At 48.8% G+C, this 14081-nt stretch overlaps 1 protein-coding gene across 13 annotated transcripts in view; it reads right to left on the reverse strand.

The window, feature by feature from the left end:
* The window catches only part of mrvi1 (murine retrovirus integration site 1 homolog), a 239359-nt gene that overhangs the window by 179949 nt on the left and 45329 nt on the right, over positions 1-14081 (reverse strand). For 12 of the 13 annotated variants that reach the window (XM_052028840.1, XM_052028843.1, XM_052028837.1 and 9 more), the window contains 3 exons: positions 6782-6881; positions 5136-5276; positions 1491-1571 (listed from right to left, as the gene is read on the reverse strand). In XM_052028840.1, coding sequence (XP_051884800.1) covers positions 1491-1571; positions 5136-5276; positions 6782-6881 — 322 coding nt within the window. The remainder of the gene's footprint in view (positions 1-1490; positions 1572-5135; positions 5277-6781; positions 6882-14081) is intronic. The other variant, XM_052028841.1, reaches the window with a different exon arrangement.

Genomic DNA, 14081 nt, shown 5'->3' on the forward strand with positions numbered 1-14081 from the left:
GGCGAGGTGAGCCGAGAGGGAGGTGAGCCGAGAGGGAGGTGAGCTGAGGGGGGGAAGGTGGGCTGAGAGGGGGCGAGGTGGGCTGAGAGGGAGGTGAGCTGAGGGGGGGAAGGTGAGCTGAGAGTGGGCAAGGTGAGCTGAGGGGAGGTGAGCTGGGGGGCGAGGTGGGCTGAGAGGGGGCGAGGTGAGCTGAGGGGGCGAGGTGAGCCGAGAGGGAGGTGAGCTGAGGGGGGGAAGGTGAGCTGAGAGGGGGTGAGGTGGGCTGAGAGGGGGCGAGGTGGGCTGAGAGGGGGCGAGGTGGGCTGAGAGGGGGTGGGGGTCTGATTCTGGCTGGTTAACAGTTATATCAGAGGAAAAAATATCATAAAAATCACAAATAGAGAGTTGTAGAGACAAGAGCACAGCAAAAGCCCTTCAGCCCAATGTCCATGGCAACCGTCAAGCCCCCCTCCATCACAGACTCATTTTCCAGCATTTGGTCTGTAGCCTTCTGGACAAGTCCCTTCGACAATGCAGCACTCCCTCAGTACCGCCCTCCCACAGTGTGACCCTCCCTCAGTACCACCTCTCCCACAGTGTGACCCTCCCTCAGTACCGCCCTCCCACAGTGTGACCCTCCCTCAGTACCGCCCCCCACAGTGTGACCCTCCCTCAGTACCGCCCTCCCACAGTGTGACCCTCCCTCAGTACCACCCCTCCCACAGTGTGACCCTCCCTCAGTACCGCCCCCCACAGTGTGACCCTCCCTCAGTACCGCCCCCCCCCCACAGTGTGACCCTCCCTCAGTACCGCCCTCCCACAGTGTGACCCTCCCTCAGTACTGCCCCCCCACAGTGTGACCCTCCCTCAGTACCGCCCTCCCACAGTGTGACCCTCCCTCAGTACCGCCCCCCCCCACAGTGTGACCCTCCCTCAGTACCGCCCCTCCCACAGTGTGACCCTCCCTCAGTACCGCCCGTCCCAGAGTACAATGCTCCCTCAGTCTCCGGACTGGGTTAACACAGTTCAAGAAGTTTATTTTGAGAGCAGATACACCAACAAGAAAAGCCACAGCTGTAGTGCTGGTAACACACTGCAGGGAATCTCCAACAATACAGCACCCTCAGGACTTTGGAGGTGCCAGACTGGAAGATCTTTGGGACCATTGGATGTTATTCTGGATAATACCCCAACACACTTTTAATTCACTGTTATTTTTCACACAGTAGTATGATAAACTTTCCAGTGAGAGTTTCAAGTGAGAGCAGAAAAAAAAGGCCGGTACTGAAGGAGTGCCCGAGGTGAGCACCTGAAACACCATCCAGTGAGCCAGAAGTCGAACTGCCGGGATTTCAGAATAGTCGGATAGTGGATTATTGGAGCTTTGATTCCGTATCCAAGATGCAGCCAGTTAACAGATTGTGAGGGATTGAATGGATCCCGGTCACTTTGCAAAACTTCAGTCCCCACGTGTGCTCCCTGGCCCAGCACTGCCCCCTGCTGACAGTTACCTGGACATTCAGCGGTTGTCCAGAGTCCACTTTCTGAAGCAACGTCATGAAGGCAGCAGCGTGGACATTCAGTTGGTCCACCTTGAAAGGGAGAACAGCACGTCACTTATCCGCTGAGATACCTCCCTTCAGACTTTAGCACCCAGGAGAGCTGTGGGTGTCAGAACACCTCACCTCAGAGGGTGGATGGACTGACTCCAGCAGGGAATGGACAGGTGCTGAGAACAAGGAAGTACAGCACAGGAGGAGCCCATCCAGCTGTGTCCATGCTGGACAGCACTCTTATTCCCAATTCTCAGCTCTCAGTCCCCTTCTCACGGAACACAGAACAGTACAGAACAGGAACAGGTCCTTCTGCCCACAACGTTGTGCTGAATTAAACTAGTAATTAAACGCCTAACTAAACTAATTCTTTCTGCTTATACACTGTCCACATCCCTCCAATCTCTGCACATCCACGTGCCTGTCTAACAGCCTCTTAAACCCCTCTATTGTATCTGCCTCCACCACCACCCCTGGCAGCCCGTTCCAGGCACCCACTGATCTCTGGAAAAAAAAACTTGCCCTGCACATCTCCTTTGAACTTAGCCCCTCTCATCTGAAATGCATGCCTTCTAGTATTAGACATTTCAACCTTGAGAAAGAGATACTGGCTGTCTACCCTATCTCTGCCTCTCATAATCTTATAAACCTCTATCAGGTCTCCCCTCCACCACTCCAGAGAAACCAACCCAAGTTTGTCCAACCTCTCCTCATAGCTCATACCCTCTAATCCAGGCAGCATCCTGGTGAACCTCTTCTACACCCTCTCCAAAGCCCCCACACCCTTCCTGTAATGGGACGACCAGAACTGAATGCAATACTGTATCTGCAGCCTAACTAAAGTTTTATAAATCTGCAGCATAACTTCCTGACTCTTGAACTCAGTGCCTCGACTAATGAAGGCAAGCCTGCCGTACGCCGCCTTTACCGCCCCATCAACCTGTGCAGCCACTTTCAGGGAGCTATGAACTTGGACCAAGATCCCTCTGCTCATCAACACTGTTAAGGGTCCTGCCATTAACAGTGTCCTGTCCCTTTACATTTGATCTCTCAGGGTGCAACACTTCACATTTGGCTGGGTTAAACTCCATCTGCCACTTCTCTGCCCATATCTGCAACTGATCTGTATCCCGCTGTATCCTTTGCCAGTCTTCTACACTATCCACAGCACCAGCAATCTTCGTATCATCTGCAAACTTACTAACCCACCCATCTACATTTTCATCCAGGTCATTTCTATACATCACAAACAGTAGAGGTCCCAGTACGGATCCCTGAGAAACACCACTAGTTACAGACCCCCAGCCAGAATAAGTCCCATTGACCACTACCCTCTGTCTTCGATTGGGCAAGTCAGTTCTGAATCCAAACAGCCAATTCACCGTGGATCCCATGTATCTTAATCTTCTGGATGAGCCTCCTATGAGGGACCTTGTCAAAAGCCTTACTAAAATCCATGTAGACAACATCCACAGCTCTACCTTCATCAATCACCCTTGTCACCTCGTCAAAAAACTCAATCAATAAGATACAACTTGCCCTGCACAAAGCCATCCTGACTGTCCCAAATTAGGCCATGGTTTTCCAAATGCTCATAAATCCTATCCCTAAGAAGCCTCTTCAGTAACTTCCCCACCACTGACGTGAGACTCCGGTCTATAGCTTATCCCTATTTCCTTTCTTGAATAACAGAACAACGTGAGCTACTCGCCAGTCCTCTGGGACCTCACCTGTGGCTGGAGTTTATAGTTTACTGCTCTTTGTCCAGTACTGTCTAAGTGTGCCTAACCATTGTTTTATAAAGTTGTAACATGACGTCCCAGCCCTTACATTCTGTGCCACAGCCGACGAAGGCAATCAGCCCGTACACCTTCTTCAACAACTTACCCGCCTGAGCTGCCCCTTTCAGGGATCTGTGGATTTAGACTCCGAGGTCCCTCTGCTCATCAACACTGCTTGGTGTCCCACCACTTACTGTGTATGTCCTACCTTTGTTTGCCATCCCAAAATGCATCAACTTGTGTTTGTTGGGATTAAATTCCATCCGCCATTGCTCCGCCCGATTTTCCTGCTGATCAACATTGTGCTGTAGCCTCAGACAATCTTCCTCGCTGTCCACAACACCACCAACGCTCGTATCGTCTGCAAACGTTTACCACCTACGTTCACACCCAAGTCACTAATGTATATAAACTGGGTGGCAGGAGTGTTGACCTGAGGAGCAGGGTCTGTGTGAAGGACTGCTGACCAGACCATGGGGTGTGCCTTTGATGAACTTTACTGCCTTTAATAGAAGACGTTCCGGTTAACTCAGAGGCATAGAGCCATACCAGCACGGAAATGGCCCTTCAGCCCATCTCATCTATGCCGACCTTTTTTTAACCATCTACACTAATCCCAATTGCCCACATTTGGCCTGCACCCTTCTGCACCTTGCTTATAGAAGGGCCTGTCTAAATGTCTCTTAAATGTAGTGATTGAATCCAATTCCACTACTCCCAGATATCACCCACTCTGTGTAAAAACTTACCCCTCAGATCCCCTTTAAATCACCTTCCTCTCACCTCAAACCTCTGCCCTCTTGTTTTTGATACCCCCACCACGTATTCCGACTATCTGCCGTATCTATGTCTTTCATAATGTAGATACTTCCAGCAGCTTCAAGGGTGAACAAAGGAACTGGCAGAACACCACATGAAACACTTTAGTAACTTCCCAATCCTCTGGCACTCAGTTGGGAGCCAAAGATGTTTGGAAAATGATACAAACTCTGCAAGTTCACAACACCTGGGAGAGAACAGAGGACAGGGATGGAAAGAGGGGCTGGCACAGGAGGAGTTGAGGCGTGGGGCAGGTCAGCCATGATCGTATTGAATGGTGGGACAGGATTGAGGGGCCGTGTGGCCTACTCCTGCCCCTACTTTCCTGTTCCCATGACGGTGTAACCAAACACAGGGCAGTCCCTGTTCAGTCAGGGAAGAATCGCCCCTTCCCCGACTAGGACATAACACTGGCCAGGTAATCTATCCTACCGATGTTGACTGAAAGATTAACATTGAGGATCATCTGGAGACAGAAGTTCGTCTGTGAAACAGAGGCACGGCCAATGTTTCCATACAAAACAAAAATAATCATTTTTCTTCCCAGATACTTTTAACATAGTTAGAAACTATGAAACATGCTTTAATTATATCACGGAATATTGGAATTGAATGTGCACTCCAGGTTGCCCTTGAGGTGTTGAGTCAGTCGGTCTGTACAGTGAAAATACCCCAACAGTCCCACTGGGTTCAGAACCCAGGCTGATGCTTGACAGAATATGGAACATCAAATACAGATCAGTGCAGCACAGGAAAGGCCCTTCAGCCCACAATGTTCGTGCTGACCATTAAACTAAGCCTATCTGCCTGCACATGGCCTGTCCAACAGCCTATTAAACACCACTTTTATATGTGCCTCCTCCACCACCCCTGGCAGCCCGTTCCAGGCACCCACCACTCTCTGTGTAAACAAAAACTTGCCCCGCACGCCTCCTTTAAACTTTCCCCCCTCACCTAAAAGCTATGCCCTCTGGTATTTGATATTCACTCCCATTGCACTCACCAACTCGTTGACAGTCCTCTGGAACAGGGCGCCATGTCTCTTGGCCTTTATGTGACTGAGGATCTCCTGGAAATTCTCTCCCTGGTCCCTGTGCAGCACGAGTCCACAGACAGGGTTGGGCAGCGTTTCACACCCCTCCACCTGTCAGCACAACGTCCACAGTTTACAATCGATAGACACAACAATCCTCAATGACCAGGATTCGTGTTTTCATATACTCTTAACAAATTTAGATACTATCAAACACTTTTAATTCATTTCAGAATGCTGCTTTTAATGTCCACTGGTAATTGTCCCTGAGAAGGACAAAGTGCGCTGTCTCCTTTATCTGGCAGGTCCACACGCTTGGCCTTGGTCAGACCTTGGTCTGATTCCCATTAATTACTGTAACTTCTTGACGACTACAGCACCTGCAGCTTAGAGTCACAGAGTCACAAAGCACAGAAACCAGCCCTTTGACCCATCTGGTCCATGCCAACCAAGATGCCCATCTAAGCTAGTCCTATTTGCCTGCATTTGGCCCATATCCCTCTAAAACCTTTCCTGTCCACGTACCTGTCCAAACGTCTTTTAAATGTTGTAGCTGTACCTGCCTCACCCACTACTTGTGGCAGTCTGTTCCACACACACACCACCCTCTGTGTGAAGAAGTTGCCTCTTGGGTCCCTTTTAAATCTCTCCTCTCACCTTAAAACTTTACCCTTTAGTTCTTGATTCCCCAACCCTGGAAAAAAGACCATGCACATTGATGGAGGTGGAAAGGAGGGAGGAGGTCCTTGAAGAGTGTAAAGCCCAGCTTTGACTAGATGGGCCAAGTGGCCTATTTCTGTGCTATAAATAGCAGGTGAAACTTGGTAAAAGTGTAAAACAGTGAAACTCCTTATCTCAGCCCTTAATATATTAATAAGATTGGAGCAGGAGGAGTTAAGTGTGTTCTGCCATCCAATTATATCTGGTCTGATCAGTACTTGGTCGATTCGCAACGAGCTGGAACGTTAGCTCTCTCTCTCTCTTCACAGATGCTGCCTGATCTGCTGAGTATTTCCAGCACTTTCTGTTTATGTTCCCAAACTTCATATCTGCCTTGAGTCCATATCCCTAAATGCCTTTATCACCAAAAAAAAAAGACACCCTTTGAATGTTTATTGATCTCCAACGTCTACAGCTTGTTGGGGAGAGGGTCTCAGATTCGCCTCTGGGTCAGGAACTGCTTGCTGACATCAGCTCCAATTGCCTGACTCAGATTTGACTGAGGTCCTTCCTGCTGAGTCCTCCAGCCCAGTTTAACAACTCTCTCTGTGCTCTGTCCCTTCCAGAGCTGGCATTGAGTTTCTTGCATGCCTACTGCTTCCATCTGCCTTACCCAAGCTGACATTATGAAATATAAAGAAACATTTGCACATGAGCCAAGTGACCAAACGCATGGTCATCGAGGCAGGTTCAAGAGAAGTCCTCGAGGAAGACAGGGGGAAGCGTTCAGGGAGCCAATTCCAGAACTTTGGATGCAGGCAGCTGAGTTGTACAGTGAGACAGACACCAGGCGGTGAGACAGACAGACACCAGGCAGGGAGGGAACATCTGTAGTGGTCATCAGACAGGGAGGAGAGGGAACATCGACAGCCAGTCACAAAGCCAGACTGATTTACCTTCTGACTCTCTCGTATCTCCACCTGGAGGGAGGTTGGAGACCAGACCAGACAGTTCAGGGGAAGTCCAGGTGAGGATTTCGAGACACCCAGCTTACAGCTGTTTGCAGAAGCAAAAAAGCCAATGATGAGTACATGTGTGCTGGTCGGCTCCAGTGTACGGAGAGACAACTCCAGTAACAGAGATCGTGTTAACTCCCATGGTGCGGGTGCTGGCAACAAGCATGTCTTTGACCTCCTGTCCCCAATGACATGAGAAATGCAAGCAGATGTAGGCCCCTCCTTTTTGCTGCAGCAGTCAAGATGACAACAGCTGATCTTGCAACTCAGCACCGTTTTCCCACGTGAACCCCATGTCCCTTGACCCCCTGAACATCTGGAAATATTCAGACGTTGTGGTGAAAATGCTCCGTACCTCAGCCCCCACGGGCAGAGAGTTCCATTACCGCGGGCTAAAGGAATTGGATCAACCTCTGCGGCCAAACACCTCAACCACGAGAAACATCGTCCCTGCACCCACACTGCCAACCTCAGAAAAACTACCTGTTTACCAAGTAGATCCCACAACAAAGTCTAGGCCAAGTCTACTTAATCCCTCCCCACAGGGATCAATCCCTCCATCCCAGAGATCAATCTGATGGAGTTCAGGGATGTCTTGCTGCCATTGTGCAGTGCCTCTACGAGGATGTTGCCAGGACTAGAGGGCCTGAGTTATAGGGAGACGTTGGGCAAGCTAGGTCTTTATTCCTTGGAATGTAGGAGAATGAGGGGTGACCTTGTAGAAGTGTTTAAAATTATGAGAGGCATGGATAAGGTGGACGGTAACAGTCTTTTTCCCAGGGTAGGGGAGTCCAAAACTAGGTGGCAGAGGTTTAGAGTGAGAGGGGAAAGATTTAAAAGGGACCTGAGGGGCAACTTTTTCACGCAGAGGGTGGTGAGTGTGTGGAACGAGCTGCCAGAGGAAGTGGGTGAGGCAGGAACAACAGGATCATTTAAGAAGCACTTGGATAGGTACATGGAGGGGCGGACTGGTTGGGCCGAAGGGCCTGTATGCGTGCTGTACTGCTCTGTGACTCTATCCCTGGGTGCAACCACACCTTGACTACAGCGTGCAGTCTTGGTCCCCTTGTCCGAGGAAGGATATCCTTGCTGTGGCGGGAGTGCAGTGAAGGTTCAGCGGACTGTTCCCTGGGACATCAGGACTGGTGTATGAAGAGAGGATGGGATGACCGTGCTGGTGTTCGCTAGAGTTTGGAAGAATGAGGGGGGACCTTACTGAGACTTATAAAACCCTGATGGGACAGAGTAGATGTGGGAAGGATGCCCCAACGGCGGGGAAGGCCAGAACCCAGGGTCACGGTTGAAGGACACAGGGGAGGCCACTTAGGAATGAGATGAGGAGAAATTTCTTTTCCCAGAGAGTATTAAATAAATAAATCAGTTTATTATTGTCACATGTACCGAGGAACAGTGAAAAACTTTGTTTTACATACCATCCATACAGATCATTTCATCACATCAGTACATTGAGGTAGTACAAGGGAAAACAATAACAGAATGCAGAATAAAGTGTTACAGTTACAGAGAAAATGCAGTGCAGGCAGACAATAACGTGCAAAGTCATAACAAGGTAGATTTTGAGGTCAAGAGTCCATCTTATCGTACTAGGGGACCGCTCAATAGTCTTATAACAGCAGGATAGAAGCTGTCCTTGGTACCTGTTTTCAGGCTTTTGAATCTTCTGCCCGATTGGAGGGGGGAGAAGAGACGGTGGTGAACTTGTCGAATTCTCTGCCACAGAAAGCAGATGAAGCCAAATCACTGAATATACTCAAGAAGCAGCTAGATATAGTTCTTGGGGTTCCAGAGATCGAGGGATGTGAGGAGGAAACACATGATATTGAATTGAGCAGCAGACTCTGGAGCAGAATTGGCCTACTCCTGCCCCTATGTTTCTATGGTTTCCATGTTCCTACTGACCTGCGTTGTGCTCCCCCATTGCAAGGACATCGGTACCTAGTTTAATGTGTAGGATACGTTCCAGGACCAAGAGCGTTACTAGAATCACAGCCTCCCACTCAAAAATGATCCGTTTATCCCTGCTCTCTTCCGGTCTGTGGCTCATTCCCCAGTACATTACTCCCAATTCCATGGCACGTGGTTTCTTTGATCACCTGCTGCGTGGCACCTCATCAAGGGCCTTGTGAAAATCCAAATACACATACGGCCATTGTTTCCCACTTACTTATTTTGTTAGTTAAAACCTCAAATATGACTTCCCTTGCATAAATCCATGTTAGTTCTGCCCAAGAGGACAAAAGAAACTGCAAATGCTGGAATCAAAGACCCCACCCATCCAGGACATTCTCTCTTCTCTTCTCTTCCATCGGGTAGAAGATACAGGAGCCTGAGGGCACGTCCCACCAGACAAGGACAGCTTCTACCCCATGGTGATAAGACTATTGAACGGTTCCCTTATACAATGAGATGGACTCTGACCTCACGATCTACCTTGTTGTGACCTTGCACCCTATTGCACTGCACTTTCTCTGTAGCTGTGACACTTTACTTTGTACTGTTACTGTTTTTACCTGTACTACATCAATGCACTCTGTACTGACTCAATGTAACTGCACTGTGTAATGAATTGACCTGTACGATCAGTATGCAAGACAGGTCTTTCACTGTACCTCAGTAAAGTGACAATAATAAACCGATACCAATACCAAGAGAAAAAACAAAGGAGGAACTCAGCGGGTCAGGCAGCATCTGTGGATGGTCGATGTTTCGGGTCGAGACCCTGAATCAGGACTGAGAGTGCAGGGCGAAGATGGCCGGCATGTAGAAGTGGGAGGGAGAGGTAAGACAGAGGCTGGTAGGTGATAGGTAGAACCAGGTGATGGGCAGATAGAACCAGGTGGGGGAGGGTGACATTGGGGGGGTGGAGGAGAATGTTAAAGGCGAACTGGTGGGAGTGGGGAAGGAACACAAGATGGAAAACTCACCATTCACACCACTGGGCCTTGGCTACCCAGGCAGAATACAAGCTGCCGTTTGGCCTCACTGCATCAGTAAAGAAGGCCAAGGGCAGACATGTTGGTGTGGGAATGGGGAGCAGAGTTGTGTGTGTCCATCGTTTGCTGAAAATGGTGCCAGAGGCAGACAGGTTCTGACCAATTTAATTGAAATCTTTGAAGTAACAATGTTTTTTTTTAATTCTGCTCAATCCTGTTATTTTCTGAATGATCTGTTACCACTTCTTTAATAATAGGCGCATCAACACCTCTGCTTCCTCAGGGGTGTTTGGTATGTCCCCTTTGACACTCACCAACCTTTATCGATGCACCATAGAAAGCATCCTATCCAGATGCATCACAACTTGGTACGGCAACTGCTCTGCCCGGGACCGCAAGAAACTGCAGGGAGTTGTGGACACAGCCCAGCACATCACGGACACCAGCCTCCCCTCCATGGACTCCATCTACACGTCTCGCTGCCTCGGTAAAGCAGCCAACATAATCAAAGACCCCACCCACCCCGGACATTCTCTCTTCTCCCCCCTCCCATTGGGCAGAAGACACAAAAGCCTGAAAGCACGTACCACCAGGCTCAAGGACAGCTTCTATCCCACTGTTATAAGACTATTGAACGGTCCCCTAGTACAAGGTGGACTCTTGACCTCACAATCTACCTCGTCACGGCCCTTGCACCTTATTGTCTGCCTGCACTGCACTTTCTCTGTAACTGTAACACTTTATTCTGCATTCTGTATTGTTTTCCCTTGTACTACCTCAATGCGCTGATGTGATGAATTGATCTGTATGGACGGCATGCAGAACAAAGTTTTTCACTGGACCTCGGTACGTGTGACAATAACAAACCAATTTACCAATAGATTCCAGCACTTTCTCTACTAGTGAGGACTAAATTTACCACCTTCCAATCTGAGGGAACCATTCCAAGACCTGAAAGATAGCATGCATCAAACAATCTGCTGGAGGAACTCAGCAGGTCAAGCAGCGTGCTGCTGGTCTCTGAAGGATCACAACCAGGCGCATCCACTGTCTCAACTGTCACTTCCTTCAAAACCCTGGGATGTGGCCATTGGGATCCAGAGATTCATCAGCTTTCAGTCCCATGAATTCTCTCTGCTCCCCATTCACTCTAGACCTGTTGCTCCCTGCTGTGTCGGGGGGGGGGTGGGCTTCCTGTGCTTTTTTCCACAAAGGCAGACCCAGAAATATTTAATTCCCACACTACTTTCATAATCCCTCGCATAATTTCTCCCACACAATGTCGAATTTTACTTAACTTTCAGTTTTTACACATCTATAGAAGATTTTTTCCAATCTGCTTTTACGGTTCTCACCAGTTTACATTCGAAGAGAGACTAAGGGAGCCAGGGCTTTACTCTTTGGAGAGGAGGAGGATGAGGGGAGACATGATAGAGGTGTACAAAATATTAAGAGTGGAGTGGACAGCCAGCGCCTCTTTCCCAGGGCACCAACGCTCAATACAAGAGGGCATGGCTTTAAAGTAATGGGTGGGAAGTTCAAGGGAGACGTCAGAGGGAGGTTTTTCACCCAGAGAGTGGTTGGGGCATGGAACGCGCTGCCTGGGGTGGTGGTGCAGGCAGATACATTGGTCAAGTTCAAGAGATTGTTAGATAAGCATATGGAGGAATTTAAAATAGAGGGATATGTGGGGGGAAGGGGTTAGATAGTTTTAGATGAGGTTTAAAGGTCGGCACAACATTGTGGGCTGAAGGGCCTGTATTGTGCTGTACTGTTCTGTGTTCTCTTCCCTTTACAAAACCTTGCTTCTCCTTTGCCGAGTTTTAAAATTCTGCCAATCCTCAATCTTTCTGTTCTTGCTGGCAACATTATAAGCCCAGTCCAGGCCTTAACCTCTCCTGTCAGCCATGATTCGTGACCACTTTTCCTGTTAGGTTTCTGTGCCTTGAAGCGATACCCATCCCTGAGCAGGTGGTGGTGAGCTGCCGACACAGCAGACATCCTCGTCCACCAGAGGGCAGTCCAAGCACACTGGTGTGGCACCGGAGTCACCGAGCGAGCTACAGAAGAAATGTCACGGTTCCAAGTGCTCAACTACAACATTTACGAGGCACGGTGCCCCGTGATTAAACATACCCTGGTGAGTTTGGGGCATTAAAAAAGTTTAGCCAATTTCAATAGACACTTGTCCTGAGAAAGGAGAAAGAACTAACTAAGATGAGATATCTTTATTACTCACATGTAAGTCGAAACACACAGTGAAATGCATCTTTTGCGTAGAGTGTTCTGGGGGCAGCCCGCAAGTGTCGCCACGCTTCTGGCGCCAACATAGCATGCCCACAACTTCCTAACCCATACGTCTTTGGAAGCTGGGAGGAAACCGGAGCACCCGGAGGAAACCCATGCAGACACGGGGAGAACGTACAAACTCCTTACAGACAGCGACGGGAATTGAACCCGGATCGCTGGCGCTGTAATAGCGTTACACTAACCGCTACATGCCTGCTAAACTAAAGGGAAGCGGGGTGGCACAGCAGGTAGTGCAGCTGCCTCACCGCTCCAGTGACCCAGGTTCAATCCTGATCTCCGGTGCCGTCTGTGTGGAGTTTGCACATTCTCCCTGTGACCACGTGGGTTTCCCCCAGGTGCTCTGGTTTCCTCCCAAGTCCCAAAGACCTGCAGGTTGGTAGATCACAAAAGCTTGAGGACAAGTACCACCAGGTTCAAGGACAGCTTATATCCCACTGTTATAAGACTATTGACTCTTGTACAATAAAGGTGAACACTTGGTCTCTCAATCTACCTCGAAGTGGCCCTTGCACCTTATCGTCTTCCTGCACTGCACCATAACACTATATCCTGAATTGATTTTTTCCCCTTTTATAGCACCTCAATGTTTGGAATGATCTGTCTGAATGGCATGAAAACAAAAGATAAGATTTCTTTATTAGTCACATGTACATCGAAACACCCAGTGAAATACATCTTTTTGCGTTAAGAATGTTACTGTTTCTTTGTATCTGTGACAATAATAAACCAATAACCAAGTAATTGGCCGCTGTGAATTGCCCCCAGTGTGTGGGCAAGGAGTAGAATCTGGGGGGAGTTGATGAGAATGTGGGGAGGATAAAATGGGATCATTGTAAATGAATGGTTGATGGTTGGCACGGACTCAGTGATGTTGTTTGAGGGGTAAACATCGGCCTAAGAAAGGACATAAGAGGCATTGGAGGCAGTCCAAAGGAGATTCCCCAGGCTAATTCCTGGGATCACAAGCGTCTAAACAGGTTGGGTCTGTATCCTTTGGAGTTTAGAAGAATGAAGGGTGACCCTGTTGAAACACAAAATCCAAAGGGGGCCTGACAAGGTAGAAGTGAGATGTTGTCACTGGTGAGAGAGCAACAAATGAAGGGGCAGAGCTAGCGCCCAGCTAAAACTGGGATGTGTAGAAATTTCTTCTCTCAGTGGGTAGTGAATCCCTGGAATTATCTACTCAGAGGGTTGTGGAATGAATCATTATCAGTATTTAGTGGAGATAGATAAATTTTTGAAAGATCGGGGGATTGAGGGTTTTGGGGAACTGTCAAAGATAAGGAGTTTTGAAGGTTGTGAGAATTTTAAGATTTGAGACATTTTGTAGGTTTGTTTCTCAAGGATTACCAATGGGTTTGGGAGTGTCCAATCAGTTCAGGTGACCCGAGAGGGAGTTGAGACCTGGGACAGGCCAGCCATGATCATATTGAATGGTGGGACAGGCTTGAGGGGCCAAGTGGCCTCCTCCTGCTCCTATTATCTTGTGGCCCTGTGTTCAGGATTCTAGAACAATCTCCCTCATTCCTCCACCCAGAGGAATCACAATTAGGAGTTTCCTGCAAACACACTGAGGAACAGAGAGGAAGTGGCAGTTCTGTCTGAGGTGGAACACCATGGGTTCAACACCTATTGGAACATAGAACAGTATAGCACAGAATGCGATGGAGTTTGTTCTCTTCTGGAGTCCCATCAGCCGATGGTAATGGAGAGTTGTTGACCAATCCCACCGATGAATCCCCAATACTGAACTTCCATGGATATGACACGCAGTGAATTCCCCAGTGGCTGAGTGAGTCATAGAACACAGAACAGTGCTGCACAGAACAGGCCCTTCGGCCCACAATGTTGTGCCGACATAGCTAATCCCTCCTACCTACAGAATACCCATATCCCTCCATTTTCCTCTCATTCATGTGCCCATCCAAGACCCTCTTAAAAGCCCCCAATGAATTTGCCTCCACCACCCTATCAGG

The sequence above is a fragment of the Pristis pectinata genome, chromosome 14 (genome assembly GCF_009764475.1).
Source record: "Pristis pectinata isolate sPriPec2 chromosome 14, sPriPec2.1.pri, whole genome shotgun sequence".
Classification (NCBI taxonomy): domain Eukaryota; kingdom Metazoa; phylum Chordata; class Chondrichthyes; order Rhinopristiformes; family Pristidae; genus Pristis; species Pristis pectinata.